The sequence below is a fragment of the Macrobrachium rosenbergii genome, chromosome 58, assembly GCF_040412425.1.
Source record: "Macrobrachium rosenbergii isolate ZJJX-2024 chromosome 58, ASM4041242v1, whole genome shotgun sequence".
In the NCBI taxonomy this organism is placed as follows: Eukaryota; Metazoa; Arthropoda; class Malacostraca; order Decapoda; family Palaemonidae; genus Macrobrachium; species Macrobrachium rosenbergii.
The window spans coordinates 4,540,437-4,561,480 of NC_089798.1; the positions used below are offsets into that span (position 1 = coordinate 4,540,437).

The window sequence follows — 21,044 nt, forward strand, 5'->3', positions numbered from 1 at the left end:
CTCCTTCCAGTCATGTGTCTTCCACTTCTGGCGACCTAAGCCAGGTTGGCAAAAGGATTTTCCTGTTTCTGCACAAGAGAAGAAATTGGCTGTCAGCATCATTAAGAGGTATAGGAGTATGCTGGCTCAATTTTCAGGAATAGAGGGATAGACCTTTCCTCAGACAAAGATATTGCAGAACTCCTTAAATCCTTTGCTTTGTCAACTAAAGGCAAAAGATCTCTTCTCCTGTTCAACCTGGAATTTGGATGTGGTGCTAAAGTGGCTTACCTCCAAATCTTTTGAGCCTTTGAGTTCCTGTTCCTTTAGGAGAAACCTTCTCCAAGGGCTCTTTCTCTTGGCACTTGGCCTCACAAGCAAAGAGAGTAGTGAGATTCATGCTCTGGACAAAAGAGTTGGTTTTGTGCGGATAAGGCTGTAGTTTCCCTTCACCTTGGGTTTTTAAGCTAAGAACAAAACCCCTAGTAATCCATGGCCTGGGAATTTTCCTTCCCCCTATCCTCCTTGGAGTGGAAGAGAAAGAGAGACTTCTCTGTTCTGGTCAGAGCTTTGAAATTCTATCTGGTTCAGGACCAGAAGTGTAAGAGGAACCATCCAGTGATTTTTATGGTGCTCAACTAAGAACCCCAAGAACCCTCTGATCTAAAAATGGGATTGCTTTCTTTTGAAAGAACTGATTCAGGAGGCACACAAGAATTAAGGGATGTGGATTTTCCCCACTTAGTTAAAGTGAGGCCTCATGAAATTAGGGCTAGTCTGAACTTCTTTAGCCTTCAAGAAGAACATGGCTTTAAAGGACATTCTAAGTCAACTTATTGGAGATGTTCGTCTGTTTTGCCTCGCATTATCTGAAAGACAGATCCAAACAGTGTTTGAAGACTGCAGTACGTTGGGCCCATTTATTGTGGCTGACATGGTGATGGGCAAGAAACCAGAGGCTCTAGATCCTCCCTTATTTCTTTGCAGAAGTTTTCTTTTGGTCGAGTTTTAGAGCCTAAGAGGTTAGATGGCCTGTAGGTCTAATTTTAATAGGTTGGTGTGAGTTTTTATGGTTGGGTGATATGATGGTGGATGCTTTGAGTACTGTGCCCTGAGCAAAGGCATTATATGCTTTGCCAGATTGTGTCCTAGACGGCTGGGCCAACAGACCTTTCTCCATATAGCAACCTGCGATTCAGCTACTAGGCCTTCCTCACTGCACTAAGGATAATGAGCACCAATCAGAGGCAGTAACCGCAAAACAGCTTCAGCAGGTAAGGATCCAAAGTTAAGACGTTAGCCTGAATGATCTCAAATTTTTTTAACACTTCAGCTGTCCATTAAATTAATGTTTTGCAATCAGAATGTAAACAACAGGGACCCATGTATAAAAATGACATTTTTATAATAAAATAAGATTTTATATCATACTTACCTGTTGTTTGTGAGACACATTAAACATTCCACCCGCCTCTTCAGGGGACAAGGGGACATAGAAAATATGATTAGTTGTTGATGGAAATGGATCCAGGTACCCTGTGAGGCGGGGTAGTCTATCATCCCATGACCATATATTAGTGGGACCGCCAGTTTTGAATTTTCTGTCGAGATCGAGAATACAGCTATATGTAAACAACAGGTAAGTATGATATAAAATCTTATTTTATTATAAAAATGACCATTTTTACCAGGCTTCAACAACTGTACCAGAGGTTGCCAAAGGTATATCCATATAAAAGACTTCAGGTTTGTATATGTGTATTTAAGATGCAAAGGTTTGAAGATTTCAGTTTTATATTGTGGATGTTAAAATATTCCTGATCTTATACATTTTCAAGCTTTTTTCATGTCCTTTTTCAGTGCTATACTGTAATGCATTCCAGTAGCCCCTGAAGAAGAAAAGAATGGGGAACTCAAGTGTAAAAGAGGCTGTAGAAGAAGCAGAAGGAGATAGGTGCTTGGATTTATCATGCAAGCTTGATCCACAGAACCAAAAAGTTTTACCTTCAAATTTGTTTTCCTGTTTCTCTCTCTCTCTCTCTGACTCTCTCTCTCTCTGTATTCTCTCTCTAATTTGTCTGACTGGTATGTTTTAGAAATATTAAGACTGAAAATAAGAAAGTTGAATGAAAATAAGTCCCTAGGTCCAGATGGATTCAGTGGGCGTTCCACCCAAGGATGATCAGATTTATGATTTATACAGCATTCTTGGGCCAAGAAAAGAAGCAAAAGGTTGGAAACAACAAAATATTGCACTAGTATTAAAGAATGAGTCTAAGGTAGTACCAAGGAACAACAGGCCTATCAGTCTTACATCAGCTCCTGGTAATGATGGAGACACTTATTTTGCCTTAATAAAAATGAGATATTTTTATTCAAGCTGTCTAATGCTAGTTAGCCACCTTGAATTTTGTAATGGAACACCTTGCGTAACCAACATTTTAGACTTATAACATTATCATTGTAAAAGTAGTACAATAAATATGTAAAAGTAGTACAATAAATATATATATTTTATGTGGTGTTCCAGGAGACATTTGACAGTGTTTCACATGAAAGATTAATGACAAAATTATGGATATTATAGATGAAGTAGGAGGTTAGATAGAAGACTGGTTAAGCAAGAGAGAAAGAGTTAGCATCTGTGTGAGATCTCTAATCAGTAAAGTATGTGTTGCGAAGGTTCAGTGCTTGGTTCTTTGCACTTAATTATTTATATAGATGACCTTAACTTATAACATGATTGTTCCCCCTCAAAAGCACTGATAATTTCAATACAGTACAGTTTGTAAGCAGTAAATTAGCAGATACCTTTCAACTTAGATGTCATGCAGAATCATGCAATTTGGCTCTAAAAACAAGAATTCCAAATACTTGGCAAGATGATAGAGTAATCATAAAGAGAATGATGTAGGAGTCATCAAGTCATTATCACCAGTGACTTAACCTTCTAAGGAATGTATAGAGGTTAAAAAGAAAGGTCAGAAAATGCTATGATACATTAAATGGTACTTACATGGTAATTCCTTTAAAGTAAAATGACATAATACAAACGTACAGTTAACTAATTACATTTTACTGAGAGTTACCTCAAGGCATTTTTTGAAAGATGGGTATATTTTTTGACTGGATTTGGGCTTAAATACTTTGCCCCTCCTGTTAACCCTTAAACGCCGAGCCTCAATTTACAAAAGTGTCTGTCAGATTTTCGCGGCGTTCGGGAGTGAGCGGAAGTGGAAAAAAGTTTTAAAAAAAATCACAGCAAATCTTAGTTTTTAACATTAAGAGTTCATTTTGGCTCCTTTTTTGTCATTGGCTGAAGTTTAGTATGCAACCATCAGAAATGAAAAAATATCAGTATTATATATAAGTATTGGAATATATGACAGTTAAAAAAAAATTTCATATATAATTGTATACAAATCTTTCAAAAGCAAAACAGTTAAAGCTAATGAGTTATTTTTTTCGTTGTATTATACACTAAATTGCGTAGATTTTGAGTATATAACAGATTGTAAAACGATCAAAAAACAACACAGAAAATATTATCACAAATGATGCATGAATTTGTAACGGTTTCATAAAAAAAGTTTTTTAAAAATTCACAATAAATCGAAATATTGTGCTAGAGACTTCCCGTTTGTTACAAAATGAAGGTAATTGATTGAATATTACTAGACTGTAAGTGTTTTAGCTTACAATTGCATTTTTTTACCATTTTGGTCGAGTTAAAGTTGACCAAAGTTTGAATTTTTTCTGTTTATCGTGATTTATATGAAAATATTTCAAAACTGATAAAAGTTACAACCATGATTCATTTTTTGTTGTATTTTAAATGAAATTGCGCACATTTTGATGTATAACACTTTATGTAACGCCTAATATAAAACGGCGCAAAAATTACGACAAGGTGACTCAAGAAATGCTAGGATTTTCAGCGGGGTTCCCACGTGTGGAGGGAAGGAAAAAGTTTTTCAAAAATTCACCGTAAATCGAAATATTGTGCTAGAGACGTCCTGTTTGTTGCAAAATAAAGGTAAATAATTGAATGTTACTAGAATGTAAGAGTTTTAGCTCACAATTGCGTTTTTCGACCATTTCGGATGAGTCAAAGTTGACCGAAGGTTGAAATTTTGTCACTTATCGTGATTTATATGAAAATATTTCAAAACTGATAAAAGCTACAACCATGAGTTATTTTTTGTTGTATTCTACATGAAATTGCACACATTTTCATATATAAAACTTTATGTAACGACTAATATAAAACGGTGCAAACATTATGACAAAGTGACAAAAGAATTTCTGAGATGTTCAGCCAAGTTACTGCGTGGACGTAAGGAAAAAGTTTTTTAAAAAATCCACCATAAACCGAAATATTGTGCTAGAGACTTCTCGTTTGTTGCAAAATTAAGGTAAATGATAGAATATTACTAGAATGTAAGTGTTTTAGCTTACAACTGCATTTTTCGACCATTTTGTTCGAGTCAAAGTTGACCGAAGGTTGAAATTTTGTCACTTATCGTGATTTATATGGAAATATTTCAAAACTGATAGAAGCTACAACCATGGGTTGTTTTTGTTGTATTTACATGAAATTGCACACATTTTCATATATAAAACTTTATGTAACGGCTAATATAAAATGGTGCAAAAATTACGACAAAGTGACGAAAGATTTTCTGAGATCGTTGCTGATGCTCTGTAGTGCCCTTCATGCATGCGCGGCTGGGTAACGCTTGTAAACAAAACAACAGCATGATCCGTGAACTCCCAGCATCCCTCAAGGCGCGTGATTTAAAATCTTCCACAAACTAGGCCTATAACTATTTTTCCGCGAATATTTAAAAAGACTTTTTGTAGTCGACATACCGTACGTCCACTCGGCACCCGACAGACAACTTTAGTTGACGTATGATACGTCCAGTCGGCGTTTAAGGGTTAATTAGTTTAACCAGACTGCTGTACTAAGTAAAATAAGTATACTCTCCCAGGGGTATGGTAGCCATGCAAGTTCATCCATCAGAGGAATTGGTAGCTAGGGCTATTCCCCTTTTTGTATGGTATCCTATAGTCTATTGTTTTAAACCTGGCAAACTTGCACTCAGCTGCTTGCTGCTGATTGGATGGATGTCCTGTTGTTCGAATCTCACAGTTTTGTTTTCACTGTTTCAGAATTGTGATTATACAGTCTTAGAGCGAGTTAAGAGCTAAGTAAATACCATTTGTAATAAACGTAAGTATTGAGAACTTACATACCAAATTATTATATATATTTAACAGTTATGAAACAACACTTAATGAAGCCATAGACTAGAAATATGTTTCAAATGCATGAAACTTTGTTTAATTTTAGCTACATTTTTAGCGCAATCATGCCATTAGTGGTTTGGAAATAACCAAAACATATTTATTTTACATTGCTGAAGGTTCTATAATGCCTAAGTTCAAAAAACTATCGCAGAAATTTAAGCTTGTTGGGAAAGTTGAAGAGGTGGAGTTGTGGGAGGAACAGCCGGTGAGTTGTCGTCTGCACACACCACTTACAGCCAGAATAGTTCAGCTTAGAATCGGTTATTGAGCTGGTGCCTCACTACCTATTTCACCTATTTCAGCCATGGCCACAAGAGACGATACAGATCAAAGCACACATGAAGGAACTTCAGACATCAGGCACAGACATTCCTGAACATCTCTTCAGTAGTTGAAGAACAGTCAATTTACTGAAATTTTATACAGCAGAGAGCAGCACACTAGCTAGAAAAAAAAGTATTCAAAATTCAATGCATGTTCAATTTGCCTTTATACATATCTTAAATATTAACCCTTAAACGCCGAGCCTCTATTTACAAAAACATCTCCCGTATGCCTCCGTTGCGTTTGGGAGCTAGCGCCAGAGCAGAAAAAGTTTTTTCAAAAATCACAGCACTCTTAGTTTTAAGATTAAGAGTTCATTTTTGGCTCTTTTTCTCATTGCCTGAAGTTTAGTATGCAACCATCAGAAATGAAAATAAATATCATTATCATATATAAATATTGGAATATATGACAGCTAAAAAAACATATATAATTGTATACAAATCGGAACTGTAAGCAAAATGGTTAAAGGTAATGAGTTACTTTTTTTTTTTGGTTGTATTGTACACTAAATTGCGATGATTTTGGTATATAACAGATTGTAAAACGATTAAAGCAACACAGAGAAAAATATTATCACAAAATGATGCATGAATTCATTCAAGGGACGTAAAAAAATTTTTTTCAAAAATTCACCATAAATCGAAATATTGTGCTAGAGACTTTCCAATTGTTTCAAAATGAAGGAAATTGATTGAATATTACTAGACTGTAAGTTTTTTAGCTCTACAATTGCATTTTTACCATTTCAATCGAGTTAAAGTTGACCCCTTTAGGTTGATTTTTTCTATTTATCGGTATTTATATGAAAATATTTCAAAATGGTAAAAGCTAAAAGTATGATTTATTTTTGTTGTATTCCCCGTCCTGTTGCCTCACAAATACGCAAACACTCGCCAAAGTTCTGCAAAACACGGATGCATCAAGATATCGCTCTCCGGCGATGCGCGCTGATGCTTTCTGGTGCGAGAAGGAAGAAATTCTGCGATGCGGCGTCTGGATGACGCTTATAAACAAAACAACAGCGTGATCCGTGAACTCCCAGCATCCCTCAAGGCGCGTGATTTAAAACCTTTCGCAAGCTAGGCCTATAATTATTTTTCCGCGAATATTTAAAAAAACCATTTTTAGTCAACGTACCATACGTCCACTTGGCACCCAACAGACAATTTTAGTCGACTTATGGTACGTCCAGTAGGCGTTTAAGGGTTAATGACATTCCATCTGCAGTATTTTTGAAATAAAAAAAAATTAGCATTATGATATATAAACATCTTAATGATTATTTTCGGAACTCAAGAGCACCACAACCCAAATTTGAATCTCCCGCTGAGGGTCTTCAACCTTGTGTCAACCCTGTGACTGTCCCTCCCCCACAACTCCACCTCCTCAACTTCTCTGCCAAGCTTAAATTTCTACGATAGTTTTTTGAAATTAGGCATTAGAGAACCTTCAGCAATGTACATTAAATACATTTTGGTTATTTCCAAACCACTAATGGTATGATTGCGCTAAAAATCTAGCTAGAAATTGAACATGAAAGTTCATGCGTTTGAAACACATTTCTAGTCTATGGCTTCACATATCTTAGCTCTAACTTCGCTCTATGAAGTGTCAGTTTCATAACTGTTAAATATATATGAATAATCTCAGTATTTAATTTCTTTTTTACGGTATTATAACTGGTATTTACATAACATTACATATCTTAGCTCTTAACTCGCTCTATGACCGTGTAATCACACTTCTGAAACAGTGTGAAAGCAAAACTGTGAGATTCGGACAACAGGACATCCATCCAATCAGTGGCAAGCAGCTAGATGCAAGTTTGCCAGGGTTAAAAAAATAGACTATACTGTAGTAGTTTTTCTTGATCTGTCTAACTACGGTGTTTTTTTTTTTAATTCTTTATGAGTCCAAAGTGTGATTGCAACAGTTGCTCACTTTGTCTGCTAATGGTTGATAGCAAAGAAATATCCTTTCCTGATTAGCTTAACAAAATACATTAATAGTCTTACTGTACATCTAACCTTCTGTTTTGTATTTTATTGAATGTAATACTTGAGAAAATAAAGGAATTTGTTCTGAAAAATTTCCTTATTGCAATTTACTCCCGGAACACCTGAATTAGCCCTGGTCACTGACCAGCGCAAACTATATCCCAATAATTTTACCCACAAAGTGGGTAATTAACTGTCAGCGTTACCAACACTACCAGAAAGATTTTATCAAATGAGTTACCTGAGGTACCATTGAGAATGCTGCTGCAAATACCGGCCAACAGAGGCCGACATCCCCAGTTGTTATTTGTTCGCCGTGCTGTGTGGGTGTGTCCCACATCAGGCGAACTTTTGGTCATTTAGCCTGACCCCCATTTAAAGAATTTGGACATCAGATTACAATTTTGGACTGTTTTCAATGCCGTTTCTCCTGGGTTTATACTTTATTGACTGGATGTGGAACTTCTCTCCCGGTTTTAACTTTGGATCGTTACTTTGGACTCAGTTGGACAAGTCAGACAAGAAGACGTCGCCACCTGCTAGCACCGCTGCTTCCACTTCGTCTATATCTTCGATGACCGAGGCTTCTACTGCTGAAGATGCTGCCGCTCATCGGTCCTGCATATCCTGCAAGCGTAGGATGATCACCCTCGGACACGATTGACATTCTGTTTTATTTTATGTAGGAAGGTTCAGTGTAGTATCAGTCAGAGATGTGATGAGTATAGGTCTTGGTCAGTAGATCAATTGGGGGATTATTTGAAACACAGAAAATCCTTTGCCTCGAAGAGTAGGCGTAGGTCAGGATCAGCTGCAGGCTTAGAATCAGTAGATAAGGAAGCATTAGATTAAGAGTTATTCAAGAAGTTAGAGGACAGTTTATCATCCAGTATGTCTAGCCTATTTCTAGCCTGATGAGTAAGTTAACAGAGAATAGAGATAGTGATAGTAAAAGCTTAGTAGATTCTAATGTTCTTTTTCAGCCCCCTCCCCCCCTGCCTGTTCCAGAACCAGCCCTAATGGGTGGCAGGGTCATGGAGAACCGCAAGCCTTGAAGGTAGGTTCTGCTGGCCGTTCTGGCAGTGTTGGCTAGATTCTCCCTTCCCATTCAAGGTGTAAGTTCTGAGGTTGATGTTAGTTAGGTAAGACACAGACAGTTTTACAAAAGTAGGTTAGGAAGTGTTCAGGAAGAGAAGTGGAAGGCAAAGTCTTCTTTGGGTTCGAGTTACGGTTGGGGTTTCTAATGTGATGACTTCAAAAATCTTGGATCCATCTTCAGTTTTATTTCCTGCACCTGTTTCTTTACAACAGAAACTTTCTAAGTCTGTGGTTCATCGTTAAAGATGTGGTTTCGGGTTTGTCAGGTTTTGTAGTGTTGGAGGATGCTCCTTTGTCCTCGAAGGTTCCTTTTCCTTCGATGGATGAGTTTGGTTCTTCTTGCAGTGGTGGTAATTCTGGTGATAGGGTTTTCAATTTGGCTCAATATAATGCAGAATTGTTGGGTTTGTCACAGGGTTATAGATTACTAGTTAGTGTTTTCAATTTTGGGTTTTCCAGTATTCACAATCATGACTTGAAGAATTTTCCTGAGTTTGCTAGTGATGTCTGTCAAGATTATCAATGGGGAACAGAGTCAGTCTAGTTTTCTCTCTTAAAAAAAAAAAAAAACTGGCCTCTTCTGCTGCTTCTGAGTTTTCCTTTTTTTCCAATTTCTTCTAAGCCTTCTTCCAATGTCTTTACACAATCTTCTTTATTGGGTCTCTCTTCGGAGTCTTCTCTCGCTCATCCTGTTTTCTTTGCCATTAAGTCAGCAGAGCAAAGAATTTTCATTGGTGCAATCCTGTAATGTTGGAGTTTTCAGTGGCTTCCTCTCTCTCTTCGAGGTTGAGGTAAGGTGTACAGCCAGCAGATTTACATTAAATGTAAATCTGAACTGGATATTACTGTCTTTGAAATGTGGGAGTGAGACGATGGCAGGCACATGTGCCAAGCTGCTAGATGTTGTCACACATATTTTAACAAACACGAATTTTTGAACTACACTTCACTAACACAGGAATTGTACACTTCCTCTGCCGTAACTGTTTTCGAACAACACATTTAGCTAACTGTTCACGTCTAACACATGCAATAAATCCCTGGCAAAGCACTTCCCAATTCCTAAATATCAGTCTTCTGGCATCGCAACACAGCTTCTATTCTTCTCACGATGCGAAATTTTGCGGGCAGTTATTCTGCGTTGCAAAATTAAGAACTTTTTTTGCGCTCTCTCCTTCTTTAGCACCTTACTCGGATCCTGTACTTTTCTCAGGCTTCTGGTCTAGATGCTTCACAGGCGGTTGCGGAGTCTTCCGCAACTCCGTATTTTCTTCCTTTACTGGGTTTATAACGTAATGTGTCCACCGCGGTTCTTTCGGATGCTACAGCATTTGGCGTTTCGTCTGCATCATCGTTGAGTGTATCAGTACTGATGGTGTCCTCAGCCTCTCCTTTTCACTATAGTAGCTGGTAATTTTCCTTCTTCGGTCCCCATTGGTTCTGCAGCTTGTAGCTTGTCTTGAGAAATGCCTTTGAGTACTGGACCAGTTGGTATGTTCTCCACCTGTCCAACTTCCGCGGTAGGTGCTCTGGTGGTTATTCCAAGTGTGGATGCTTTCTTTTCTCTCCTTCGTCTACTTCTTTCTCAACTTTTCCTGCGGCTATTTCTGTTCCTCCTTCTAAGGTGTTCAATGTGGGTTTGGCTTTAGTTCCGGGTCATCAGGGAGTTCTTCCTCCCTCTCCCTTAATTAGTGTGACTTCAGCTCTGGATACCCATCCTGGTGCAGTGTTGGTTCATCTGGCGTTGGGTGGATTGGGTGTTGCGGCCTCTCTGCTCGCAGGGCTGGGCATTTGTCGCCCAGGTGTGGTTGGCCCAGGTGTTACATCATTGTCACTGGGTGGTGCAGGGTTTGAGCAGTCGAATGCACCTGACTCAAGAGTTTTGTCATTGGCTTTAGTTGGTACAGGGTTTGTGCAGCCAGGTTATGGTTGGCTCAGGTATGATGGGGTCAGGTATGTCAAGTGTTGGTCTCGCACATCCTGGTGTAGTGAGTTCCGGGTTATCGGGTGCGGCTCTTGTGGGTGGTCAGTCTGTCTCTTTTCCTGTCCCAGTTCGGTCGGACCAGTCTGACAGAGAATGCTCTTTTGAAGAAGAGGAGCTGGTACCAGATATAGGTTTTTTTTCTCCAGCAAATGAAAGCAAGTATAAGCAGATGGTGGACTTTATCCATTCTCTCTATTTGCAGTCCAGGCTCCTGAAGAACCTACAAAACCAAACCAAGCAATGTTTGAATCGATGTATGGAACTAAACCAGTAGTCTCCCAAACATCAAGTAAACCAGTCTGGTTTGGCTGAGTCGGGCGGTTCTTGAGGGAGGCGGACTCTATGTTATCTTCTCTTGTCAGGTCTGGTAGACAGGATTCAACCTTGCTTCCTAATCGGAAGGGATTCTATAGGGTAGTGGATAACCCTTCTGCCGATGTCAGACTTCCTCTCAACGAATCTGTTGAGGCTCTTCTCTCTCGGGTTCCTTCGTCGAATTGTTTGGTAGCGGTTACATCTTGTGAGGCTTGTATTTTGGAGGACACTTCGCAGCCAGTCTGAGGCCTTGTCCCACTCTTTGTAGATGTTGTCTGGGTTGATGGGGGTTTCTCAAACAAGTTGGATATACTCCCTCCGATCCTGTACTGTTTGACATCCTCTTCACTTCGGTTTCAATGGGGTTGGCATACCAGACTAACATTTCAGCTGGCTGTACAATATTCTTCAGCAAGAAGAGGAGAGACTTCTTTTTAAATCTTCTTCTGCCTCACTAGCCGGACATACATAAGAGGGTTCTGTTGAGGGCGCCTTTTTGAGCTCTGCAACAGTCTTTTTCGAGAGGAGGATATCTCTTCCATGGTCAATTTCGTGTCATCGTCATCAGCAGGAGGCTATGATTCGTGTGGCTGTTCAGGGTTCAGGTTATGTGGCCAGTATGATGAACTTTGTTGCTTCTAACTCATGTCTCTGGTGTCAGCAATTATGCATCATCGAGGGTACAGAATGTTGAAGTATCTAGCCCTTGACTGATCCTTGCCTCCTTTTTAGAGGAGCTAGTAAGGGCGAGGGACTTCTTATTGAATCTATGCAAGATACTAGGAATTTGTCTAATCTTTGCCAAGAGTTGCCTGGTCCCAACACAATCTATAACCTTTCAGGGATGAGGATTCTCTCTCTTCCTCTGAGGTTTTTTCCCAACCCTGGAGAGGATCCAGTCGGTCTTTCAGGAAGTAGAGGTGTTCCTGTCCAACAGGGAACAGCCAGTACCAGTTTGGAGAAGCCTCTTAGGGAGAATGTCTTCTCTCTCTCTTTTAATTCCAGGCTCTCCTCTCCGAATGCGTTTTTCTTCAGGAATCGCTGGGACTTCCACAATGAGAACGCAGTTATAGTCTGGAGCGATTCTTGCCTGTCAGATCTTTTGTGGTGTTCAGAAGAAGTGCTTCTGACACCCGGAAGGTTTATCGACTCCCCTCTTCCCGACATTCATTTGTACTCAGATGCCTCAGATCAAGGTTGGGGAGCAACCTTGGAAGAAACCCAGGCTTCGGGCCTCTGGAGTGATCGGGAACAAGTGGAGTCAATAACCTTTGGGAACTCAGGGCTGTAAAGGAAGCCCTCAGGTGTTTTTCAGTCCTAGTGCGCAAGAGAGTAGTGGCTCTGTATTGTGACAAGTAACTCCATGTCGTATCTGAAAAACTCGGGTGGGATCAAGATCAACAGAACTCAATACTATAACACACAGAGTCCTGAGAAGGTGCAAAGAATGGAAGGTGTCTCTTCCTCCCCAACTTGTATCGAGGAATCTGAACATACTAGCCGACTTGTTAAGTCGCTCTTGTCAGGTATTTTGGGGGAGCGTGGACTTTGGCTCAGGAAGCAGTGTGTCAGGTTATAGAAGTGGCCAGCACCTGTGGACTTTTTTGTGACAAGATTAAACCATCGGCTTCCAGGTTTATTTCTCACCAGTGATGGACCCCATGTCGATAGGCACCGCTGCAACGTTACAAAATTGGAATCACATGCAGGTGTATGCTTTCCGCCATTCGGTCTCATTCATCAGGTAATCACGAAATTGCGGGAGAGTGTCAAGACGTCTATGACTCTAATAGCTCCTTGTTGGCCCTATGCCCTTGGTTTCCAGAGTCCCTAAGCTCCTTGTGGAAGTTCCGATGTTCCTTCCCATGCAGAAGATCATCTCAGACAACCGCTTTTTCACCATTATCATCCAAACCCTCACGTGCTGAACCTAGTTGCAAGGCAACTGCCGTTCGAGCAGCTAGACAGACCGGACTCTCTAAAGCCTTGTCGTGACAGCTTTCTTTCAGCTGGAGAAAGTCAACCCGTAAGCTTTACCAGGTCAGCTGGACAATGTATAGAAGTTGGTGTTGTAAGGAAGGTCATTCCATCTCTAGACCTTCCATAGCCAAAATAGCTGATTTTCTTTTACTCCTTTGGAAAGTCAAGGTTCTTTCGTATTTGGCGATTGCTGGCTACCGCTCAACACATAGCAGTACTGTACATGTAGTTTTCATCTTCCCGAAAATTCCTAGTAGCCAGCTACTGCTCAACACTTAGCAGTACATGTAGTTTTCATCTTCCCGAAAATTCCTAGTAGTAAGATCATCCATGATTTATTACATTCCTTTAAGATTAAACATCATGTCTTGCCGACTCGGGCTCCTCCGTGGGATTTGTTGGAAGTTCTGACATTAAGACAACTGATTAAGAAGATGTTTTTTCTTATGGCTTTAACTACAGCTAGAAAGGTGGGCGAGCTTCAGGCAGTTTCTAGGCTGGTTTCCTAGATGGGAAATGATTATGTATCGGTCTCTTCCAGAATTCGTGATGAAGTCGGAGTCAGAGGTTAACCCTCTGCCTTGTTTGTTTAGGGTTCTTTATCGGCAAGAGTTCATTACCAGTAATCAAGCGGAGATGTCCGTATGTCAGGTGCGAGCATTAAAAGTCTATTTATCAAAGGTTGAGAAACTCCATCCGCGTCCGCATACACTTCTTGTCTCTCCACGGAATCCTTCCCGTCCGCTGTCAGAGAATGCGATTAGTTACTTTCTGAGGGAGATGATTTCCCAGACTTCTCAGGGTTCTTCTTCATCGTCTTCAAGCTCTGTATTACCCTGAGCGCACAGTATTCGGAGTATGGCCGCTCCATCTTCCTTTCTAAGGAATTGTTCAGTGTCTTCCATTCTGGAGGCAGCTACTTGGAAGTCCGTCTCAATGTTTACTTCCTTTTACTTGAGAGATGTTCAGTTCGCCTCGTTGGAGGGTTATTCTCTTAGTCTGTGCGTAGCGGCTAACTCTATTATCTAGGGTGCGTTCATTTAGCTGGGGTGGTATTCTCTTAGTGCTGAGGTTCTTAGGTCAACCAGATAGAGGAATTCCTTTTAGTCTTTAGAATCTTAGGCAGCAAGTAATAGTATAATCACATGAACTTAGGTTAGTGCGTTTTTAAGTATCTTAGTCTTTGATAATTTCCCTACGAGAGTCCAAGGAGATTCTCTGGTAGGCCAGGCTCTTTTCGTCGGTGCAGAGATACTTCTTCGCTTGTCGATCGTCAGGCCTTATCCAGAGGATCAGCGGCTTGGCACACTGCTTCATTCCCCTCCATACATGAGAGGTTCTGAATAGCCACATGGGAGGTTCGCCGTACTCCTCCATACATGATAGGCTCTGAATAGCCACATGGGAGTTCATCGTACTCCTCCATACATGAGAGTTTCTGAAGAGCCACATGGGAAGTTAATGAAGCGAGACAGTACTGACCTGACTGACTATCAAAGTACTCTCCAACATGTCTCTTCACCGAGAGCATTGATTGATATGGTGAGTGTATAACTAAACAGATATCAATGTATGAATAAACAGATCAGTGAGCCACCATCTCTGAGGTTGTAAAAGGGGGGCGTGCCGCAACCTAGATGGGTCTCCCTCCAGCATATCTCTTCACCGAAAGCATTGATTGATATGGTGACATACATTTACACATACATTCACATATAGTAGGTTGATAATGAGTTACTTGCTTATTCTCCATTGACAGGTTGGGCTGAATTAGATTGATCCCACCTCCATTAAAATTTTGTTAATCAGGCTAATTCAGGTGTTCAGGGAGTGTATTGCAATATGAAGTTTTCATAATGAAACTAATATTGTAATACTTACCTGAACATCTGAGTGATTCCCACCCTCTTCCCCACTTCAGTTTTTGATAGTGAGTGACTCAGTTGGGGATATTGGCCTCTGCCGGCCGGTATTTGCAGCAGCGTTGTCAGTGGTACCTCAGGTAACTCATTTGACAAGATTTTTATGGTAGCGTTGGTAACGCTGACAGTTAATTGCCCACTTTGTGGGTAAAATTATGGGGATACAGTTCGGACTGGTCAGTGACCAGGGCTAATTCAGGTGTTCAGGTAAGTATTACAATATTAGTTTTATGAAAACTTCATTTCTCTATATTTCTAGCATGTATCCGGAGAATTCATCGAAGGCTGTGTACTTGCCTTTCCATGGGAGATGTATTACAATACTGTTTCCATGTACGAATATGTTAATGCAAGCTTCAATTTTATAAGTGAGGTAAGGATAATCAACTGTACATATACTTCATGAGGTTTGTTAGCAGTAGTGAAGTTGTATGCTGTACTGATGTGTAGTTGAGGTGAATAATGTTTGTAGCTAAGTCAAGTGCTGAATATTTAAATATTTTTCAGTCAGTGCTCAGTGTTCTTTACTTTTCAATAAAATTTATAAATATTCTTTCATGTTAAGATTTTTGTGACATGGTACTGTATGGCCTCAAATATCATTAAGTAAAATCTAAAATTTTGAGATTTGAGACTGCATTCAAGTTCAATTCAATTTATTTTTTAGATTCTTTAAAAAATCAGAATGTGCCTGTTGGAAGTTATTTTATGTCATTAGGAATCAATAGAAAAAAATGGAATTTCTTCCAAGATTTTGAAGTTGACAAAAGTTTTTTTCCAAATGTTACAAGTTATGGACTTCAAATTGTAGTATGCTGGTTATAGAACATGCATATATAATAAATTTGTATATCAAAACTGTATGAATCCTTTCATTTTTAAAACATACTTGATGCCCCCCCTTAGTTATTATAGTGCCATAGTTATAATTTCAATTGTAACATGGCCAAGGCTTAAGGGTCTTAATATATCAGTGTTGTGTGTCAGTTTTCAGTTGTTTTTTCATCTTTTCAGATTCCAGAAGAACTTAGTCTTCATGTCCCCCACCTCCGTGTATTGAACATTAGTCACAACCAAATCACCAGTTTTCCACATAGTTTTAATCTCCTCCTCCATCTGAGAGAACTAGATGTTTCTTATAACAGACTAAAAGCATTACCAGAGACTGTCATTAGACTGCCTCAACTTCACACACTCAACCTTGCTTATAACAGCATCACAGAGCTGCCAGCTTCTATATCAAGGCTAAAGCAAGTAAGTAAGAACTCATACTGTACTGTGAACGAAATTTTTACTGTTTACCTGTTTTACATTAATTCCTTTTTATTATTGTGGCCCCAACAGAGCTGTTGTAAAAATTTAGTTGGCTGTAATAGATCATTTCTATATACTTTATCAGAATGTCACCATGCTATATGAAAAAGTGTATTTTATGATATGAGTGTATGATACATTAAAGTAATATAATGTGATTTGAACCTTTGGAAATACTGACAGTCCCAGTAATCAAAACAGGACTCATACTGCATTGAAGCACCAGTCCTGATTCTGATACCAAGGTCCAGCTAGTGTAATGTGTAACAGTATATGGTAATAATCTTAAATTAAGTAGGGTTACTATGTATAGTATGAGAAAAATATCAAGAAAATGTTATATACTCAAATCCATTTTCCTTGTGCAGTTATGAGCTCATGCATATTTCTTTGTTTCACTGTACAGTATACTGCACTAGGATGTAAACCTTGAATACATAATGAGTGACGTTTTTTGTTTTTTTTTGTTTAACAGTCTGCATTGTTGCAAAATTGTCTCTTGAATTTTGTAGTAATGAGTCATGTTATTGAATGTTGCTCAGCATTTTGAAGGAAGCTTAGCATTTAATAGAAAATTCAGGATAGGAATAAGTGTTAACATTGATGTGAGAGAGTGAGATGTTTCAGAGAGAGAGAGAGAGAGAGAGAGAGAGAGTAGCATGAATTTTCTAGAGAGAAAGAGAGAGAGAGAGAGAGAGAGAGAGAGAGAGTAGCATGAATTTTTCATATAGGTAAATGGTATGACTTAGGTTTTAAATGCGATGTGCGCATATGCTGTAATTTTATTACCGGTTGAATAGTGGATTGTGTAGGCCTGTGATATTTTTCTTATATTTGACTGCATTTTTATAAAAATGGTATAAGTAATTCAATGTCTTTTTAAAATAGTGTCACAGATACAAACCACTTCTTTACTAAGCTTAATGTTTTGTTTTGAAATTGACTGCATCTATGTTTACTTGGGTATGTATTTAAAAAATAGAGATCCCTCCCAAGTGGAGCAAGCATTATGCATCTGTTAGACTCGTTACTCATCATAAAGTTTTGCTCTTGAACTAATGCCTCTCCACCTAACTGGAAGGTAAAATTTGCCATAAGACAGTGGTTCATATTTATAAATCATGACATTTTCCTTTACAATAGGCAGACCATAGCCTTACTTTGATGAATATTTACTAAGGATATGATTGAAGTAGAGGACAATTCTCTGGTTGGGAGGAGGTTTAAAAATTTGCTGTAGTATATGAATCAGCCATTTCTTATATTAAGCACCTTTAGTATATTAGATACATTGTAGAAACTAGTAGAGTAGCCAGTTAAGGACTGGTTGTTTATCCTACTGACTAAGGGAGAATATAGCAGTTAATTATTCATCGTTATCTTCCTTGCCTCCAACAACAAAGAGCCTCTTGATATTCCACTGTTCATGTCTTTCCTGTGCTCTATCTTTTAAAAAATCCCCGTTCATCTTCGGCCTTTTTTCTCGTGATTCTATTTCAAGTACATCTGGGTCTTCCAACTCTTCTGGTGCCTGTAGGAACCCAACCGACACTGTTATATGCTGTCTAGAGTTGTGCAAAGGATGTCCAAGCAATCTCCATCTTTTCATGATTATGTCATCTGCATATGGAACTTCCATAATTTCCATGATGGTATCATTTTTATATCTCTTGCCTTCTGACTCAAAATAGTCTTCTTAAAGCTTTATTTTCAGTTAAACAAAATGTGTAAAAAGTGTTATTGTGATACCATGACTCATGTTGGTATAGCAATACAGATTGTTCGAGACTAATGTGTAATGTTAATTTCATATGCGGTTTCAAAATTTTTCACTTCATAATTGTATTTAGTCTCCCTGTTGTTTGATTTGCCCTTTTTAAACTTTCTCTAAATTCTGGCTCATAAGAACCTATGCTGGATATCATTGTTTTTGAATATTTGAAAGATTAAAGTTCAACAATTCTTTCTTTATTAAATATTATTTCATCCCTTTGTGCATATCCCTTCTTCATTACTGTTTTTTCTTAGATTTTTTTTATTCTCATCTGCATAGAGGTATTAGTCTAAGCAAGCTTTGCGTATCTTGTGATGTTTTGCTGATTAAAATAGCATCATCTGCATATTCTATGTTTTCATTACTCCATCTTAAACCTTCTCTTCCATCTCTGTCGAAATTTTTCATTATAAAATCTTCCAGGAAGGAAAACAAAAATGAAATAAGTGAAATATCATTATTATTGTTATATTTTTTGTATTATTATTGTTATTGGTTTACAAGCCCTTATTCAGAATTTGACATGGCTGCACACACGTGTTCTGCCCCTAAAACGCTGTGCAACAATGCAGTGGCCTGTCTATTGACTATGATGCTCATGGGTAACCTTTTAACCTTTAAGAGCTCATAAAATCAAGGGCATTGTCCCATTTCATGCATTGAGGAAAAATATCTTGGTTCCTCATGTACTGAGGTGGTTTATGCAGTAGGCAAACCACCACGTTGCTGTGTCTTTGAGGCATCATCCATATATTCTTACAGAATTTCCCCTTAGGATTTGTGATGTCAGTTCAGCATATTGTGTAGCTACAAAGTTCCATTGGACAGAAAAATGCATCCCATCCCAGCTACAGGGGTTAATGTCAGGCTGGGAATGAAAACATGAGTGACTGGCGTGTGCTGACCAAACACACACACACACACACACACACACACACACACACACACACACACACACTCTCTCTCTCTCTCTCTCTCTCTCTCTCTCTCTCTCTCTCTCTCTCTCTCTCTCTCTCGGGAGTAGTGACATTAGTGCACCTCACATTACGCACTACTGTATAGGCATTACTAAAAGATGTTTTCAGAGTCCTTTGCCCAAAGCTGAATCCACTGAGCAGTATTTATCTTGGATCTAATTGCCCACCAATCTGTATATCCTGGACAGACATGAGAAGGTCAGGGTTCCCCTTAAAGATTTTTAGAGTAGGGTCTCATAAGATCAATTCTTTGCTGTGTCCATATCAGCCTGAAAGTATAGGTTACATGAGTACTTTTTTTTCCCCTGCTTTTGTAAATGACAGAAAAAATGGCATTTTTTTCTGGCAGTCTGAGCATCACCACTTGACTTCTGTGAGACAATCTTCCCACCTAAGGAGTAAGTCTTCTGTATAAGATTAAAATTTGTACTCTTTTGGGAGCAGAGAGAAAATTTTAAGGTATTTATTTGTTCTTGATATATAAACCATAATTTTATGTAAGTAACTTACCAAGTAACTACATAGCTATTAGTTTCCAACTATCACCGCAGCTTAAATTTTAAATTGTGGTACCGTTCTATTGTTTTGTTGCAGGTAACTCGCCCCACCCATTTTCGGGGAAGGATAGGTACAACACAGCTGAAGAACTCGGTTCGTTTCTGCCGGTCAATGACTGATCATCAGTTGTTTGAGCAGCTTTTGTTTGGGTTTTGTTTCACCGGATCCACTCCTCTCTTTATGAAGCTGCCAAGGATCTCTTCCTCTGGGCACAGGACAATCACACCAAGATTGTCACACGATTTGTACGGGGCAAATTAAATGTCCTAGTGGACGAGTTAAGTCATTGCAGACAGGTCTTACATATGGAATGGACTTGTTTGCAACGTTGAGGAATCATTGCCTTCCCGTGTATTGTTCTCCAGCCCCGGATCCTCTCACATGGGGAACAGATGCAATGCTCCAGGACTGTTTGAACTTGGATGTGTATGCTTTCCCACCTTTCAGTATGGTGAGAGATGTCTTCAACAAGTTTCTCTCACACAACAACACGTCGATGACCCTTGTTGCTCCATTTTGGCCACAGAAGGAGTGGTTTTCAGTCCACCTCAAGCTACTGGTGGATTCTCCAAGACTTCTGCCACATAGACAAAGTCTACTCAAGCAACCTCATTTTCATCAGTTCCACCAAAGCCTATCCGTGAAGAGTTTTTCAAGACCAGCTGAGGAGGCGATTGCAAAATGTAGACACCAGTCTTCATCTAAGGTCTCCTAGGCCACGGGGCCGGTCTTCCACAGCTGGCATAGAAGACATGACATCTCTTCTACTAATGCCTCTATAGTACAGATTGCAGACTTTCTGATCTTCCTAAGGTTGTCTTGAGGGTTAGCTGCTGCAGCCGCGATCAGAGGCTCCAGAGCTATGCCAAACTCACTGTTTAGGCATAGAGGTTTAGATTCTGCAGATAAAGACATCAGTGATTTGATTAAGTCTTTAGACACTTCAAAACTATAAAAGACAGATTTTGTGTCTTGGAATTTAGATATTATGTTGAAATGGCTTTCGGGCCCTCCATTTGAGCCCCTTCAATCCTCATTCCTTAGGGATCTAACTAAGAAAAAACTCTTTCTAGTAGCTTTGGCTACAGCTAAGGGGATTAGTGAACTGCAGGCCTTAAACAAGAAAGTTGGTTTTGTGCAAGGAGATGCGGTCTGCTCGTTCACTATGGGGTTTTTAGCAAAGAATGAAACTCCATCCAATCCCTGGCCTCGTTCATTCACTATCAAGAGCTTGACAGACATCCTCAGACCAGCAGACCAAGCGAGAGCTCTTTGTCACGTAAGAGTGTTAAGGCATTACCCTGAAAGAACTAAGAGGATCAGAGGTAGATCTCCTAACCGCTGGTGCTCTGTCAAGAACTCATCCCGGCCGCTATCCAAGAACGCTTTGGCATTTTTCTTGAAGGATGTAATCTCTGAGTCCCACTCAGAAACTTGAGAAGATAACTTTCCTATTTGTAAAGTCAAAGCCCACGAGATTAGGGCAGTAGCTACTTCGCTGGCCTT

At 39.3% G+C, this 21,044-nt stretch overlaps 1 protein-coding gene across 1 annotated transcript in view; it reads left to right on the forward strand.

The window, feature by feature from the left end:
• LOC136837203 (uncharacterized) overlaps nt 1-21,044 on the forward strand; it is a 160,943-nt gene that overhangs the window by 21,872 nt on the left and 118,027 nt on the right. The window contains exons 2-4 of the mRNA XM_067101872.1: nt 1,840-1,976; nt 15,175-15,288; nt 15,930-16,169. Of these exons, the coding sequence (XP_066957973.1) occupies nt 1,884-1,976; nt 15,175-15,288; nt 15,930-16,169 (447 nt within the window). The 5' untranslated portion in view covers nt 1,840-1,883. The remainder of the gene's footprint in view (nt 1-1,839; nt 1,977-15,174; nt 15,289-15,929; nt 16,170-21,044) is intronic.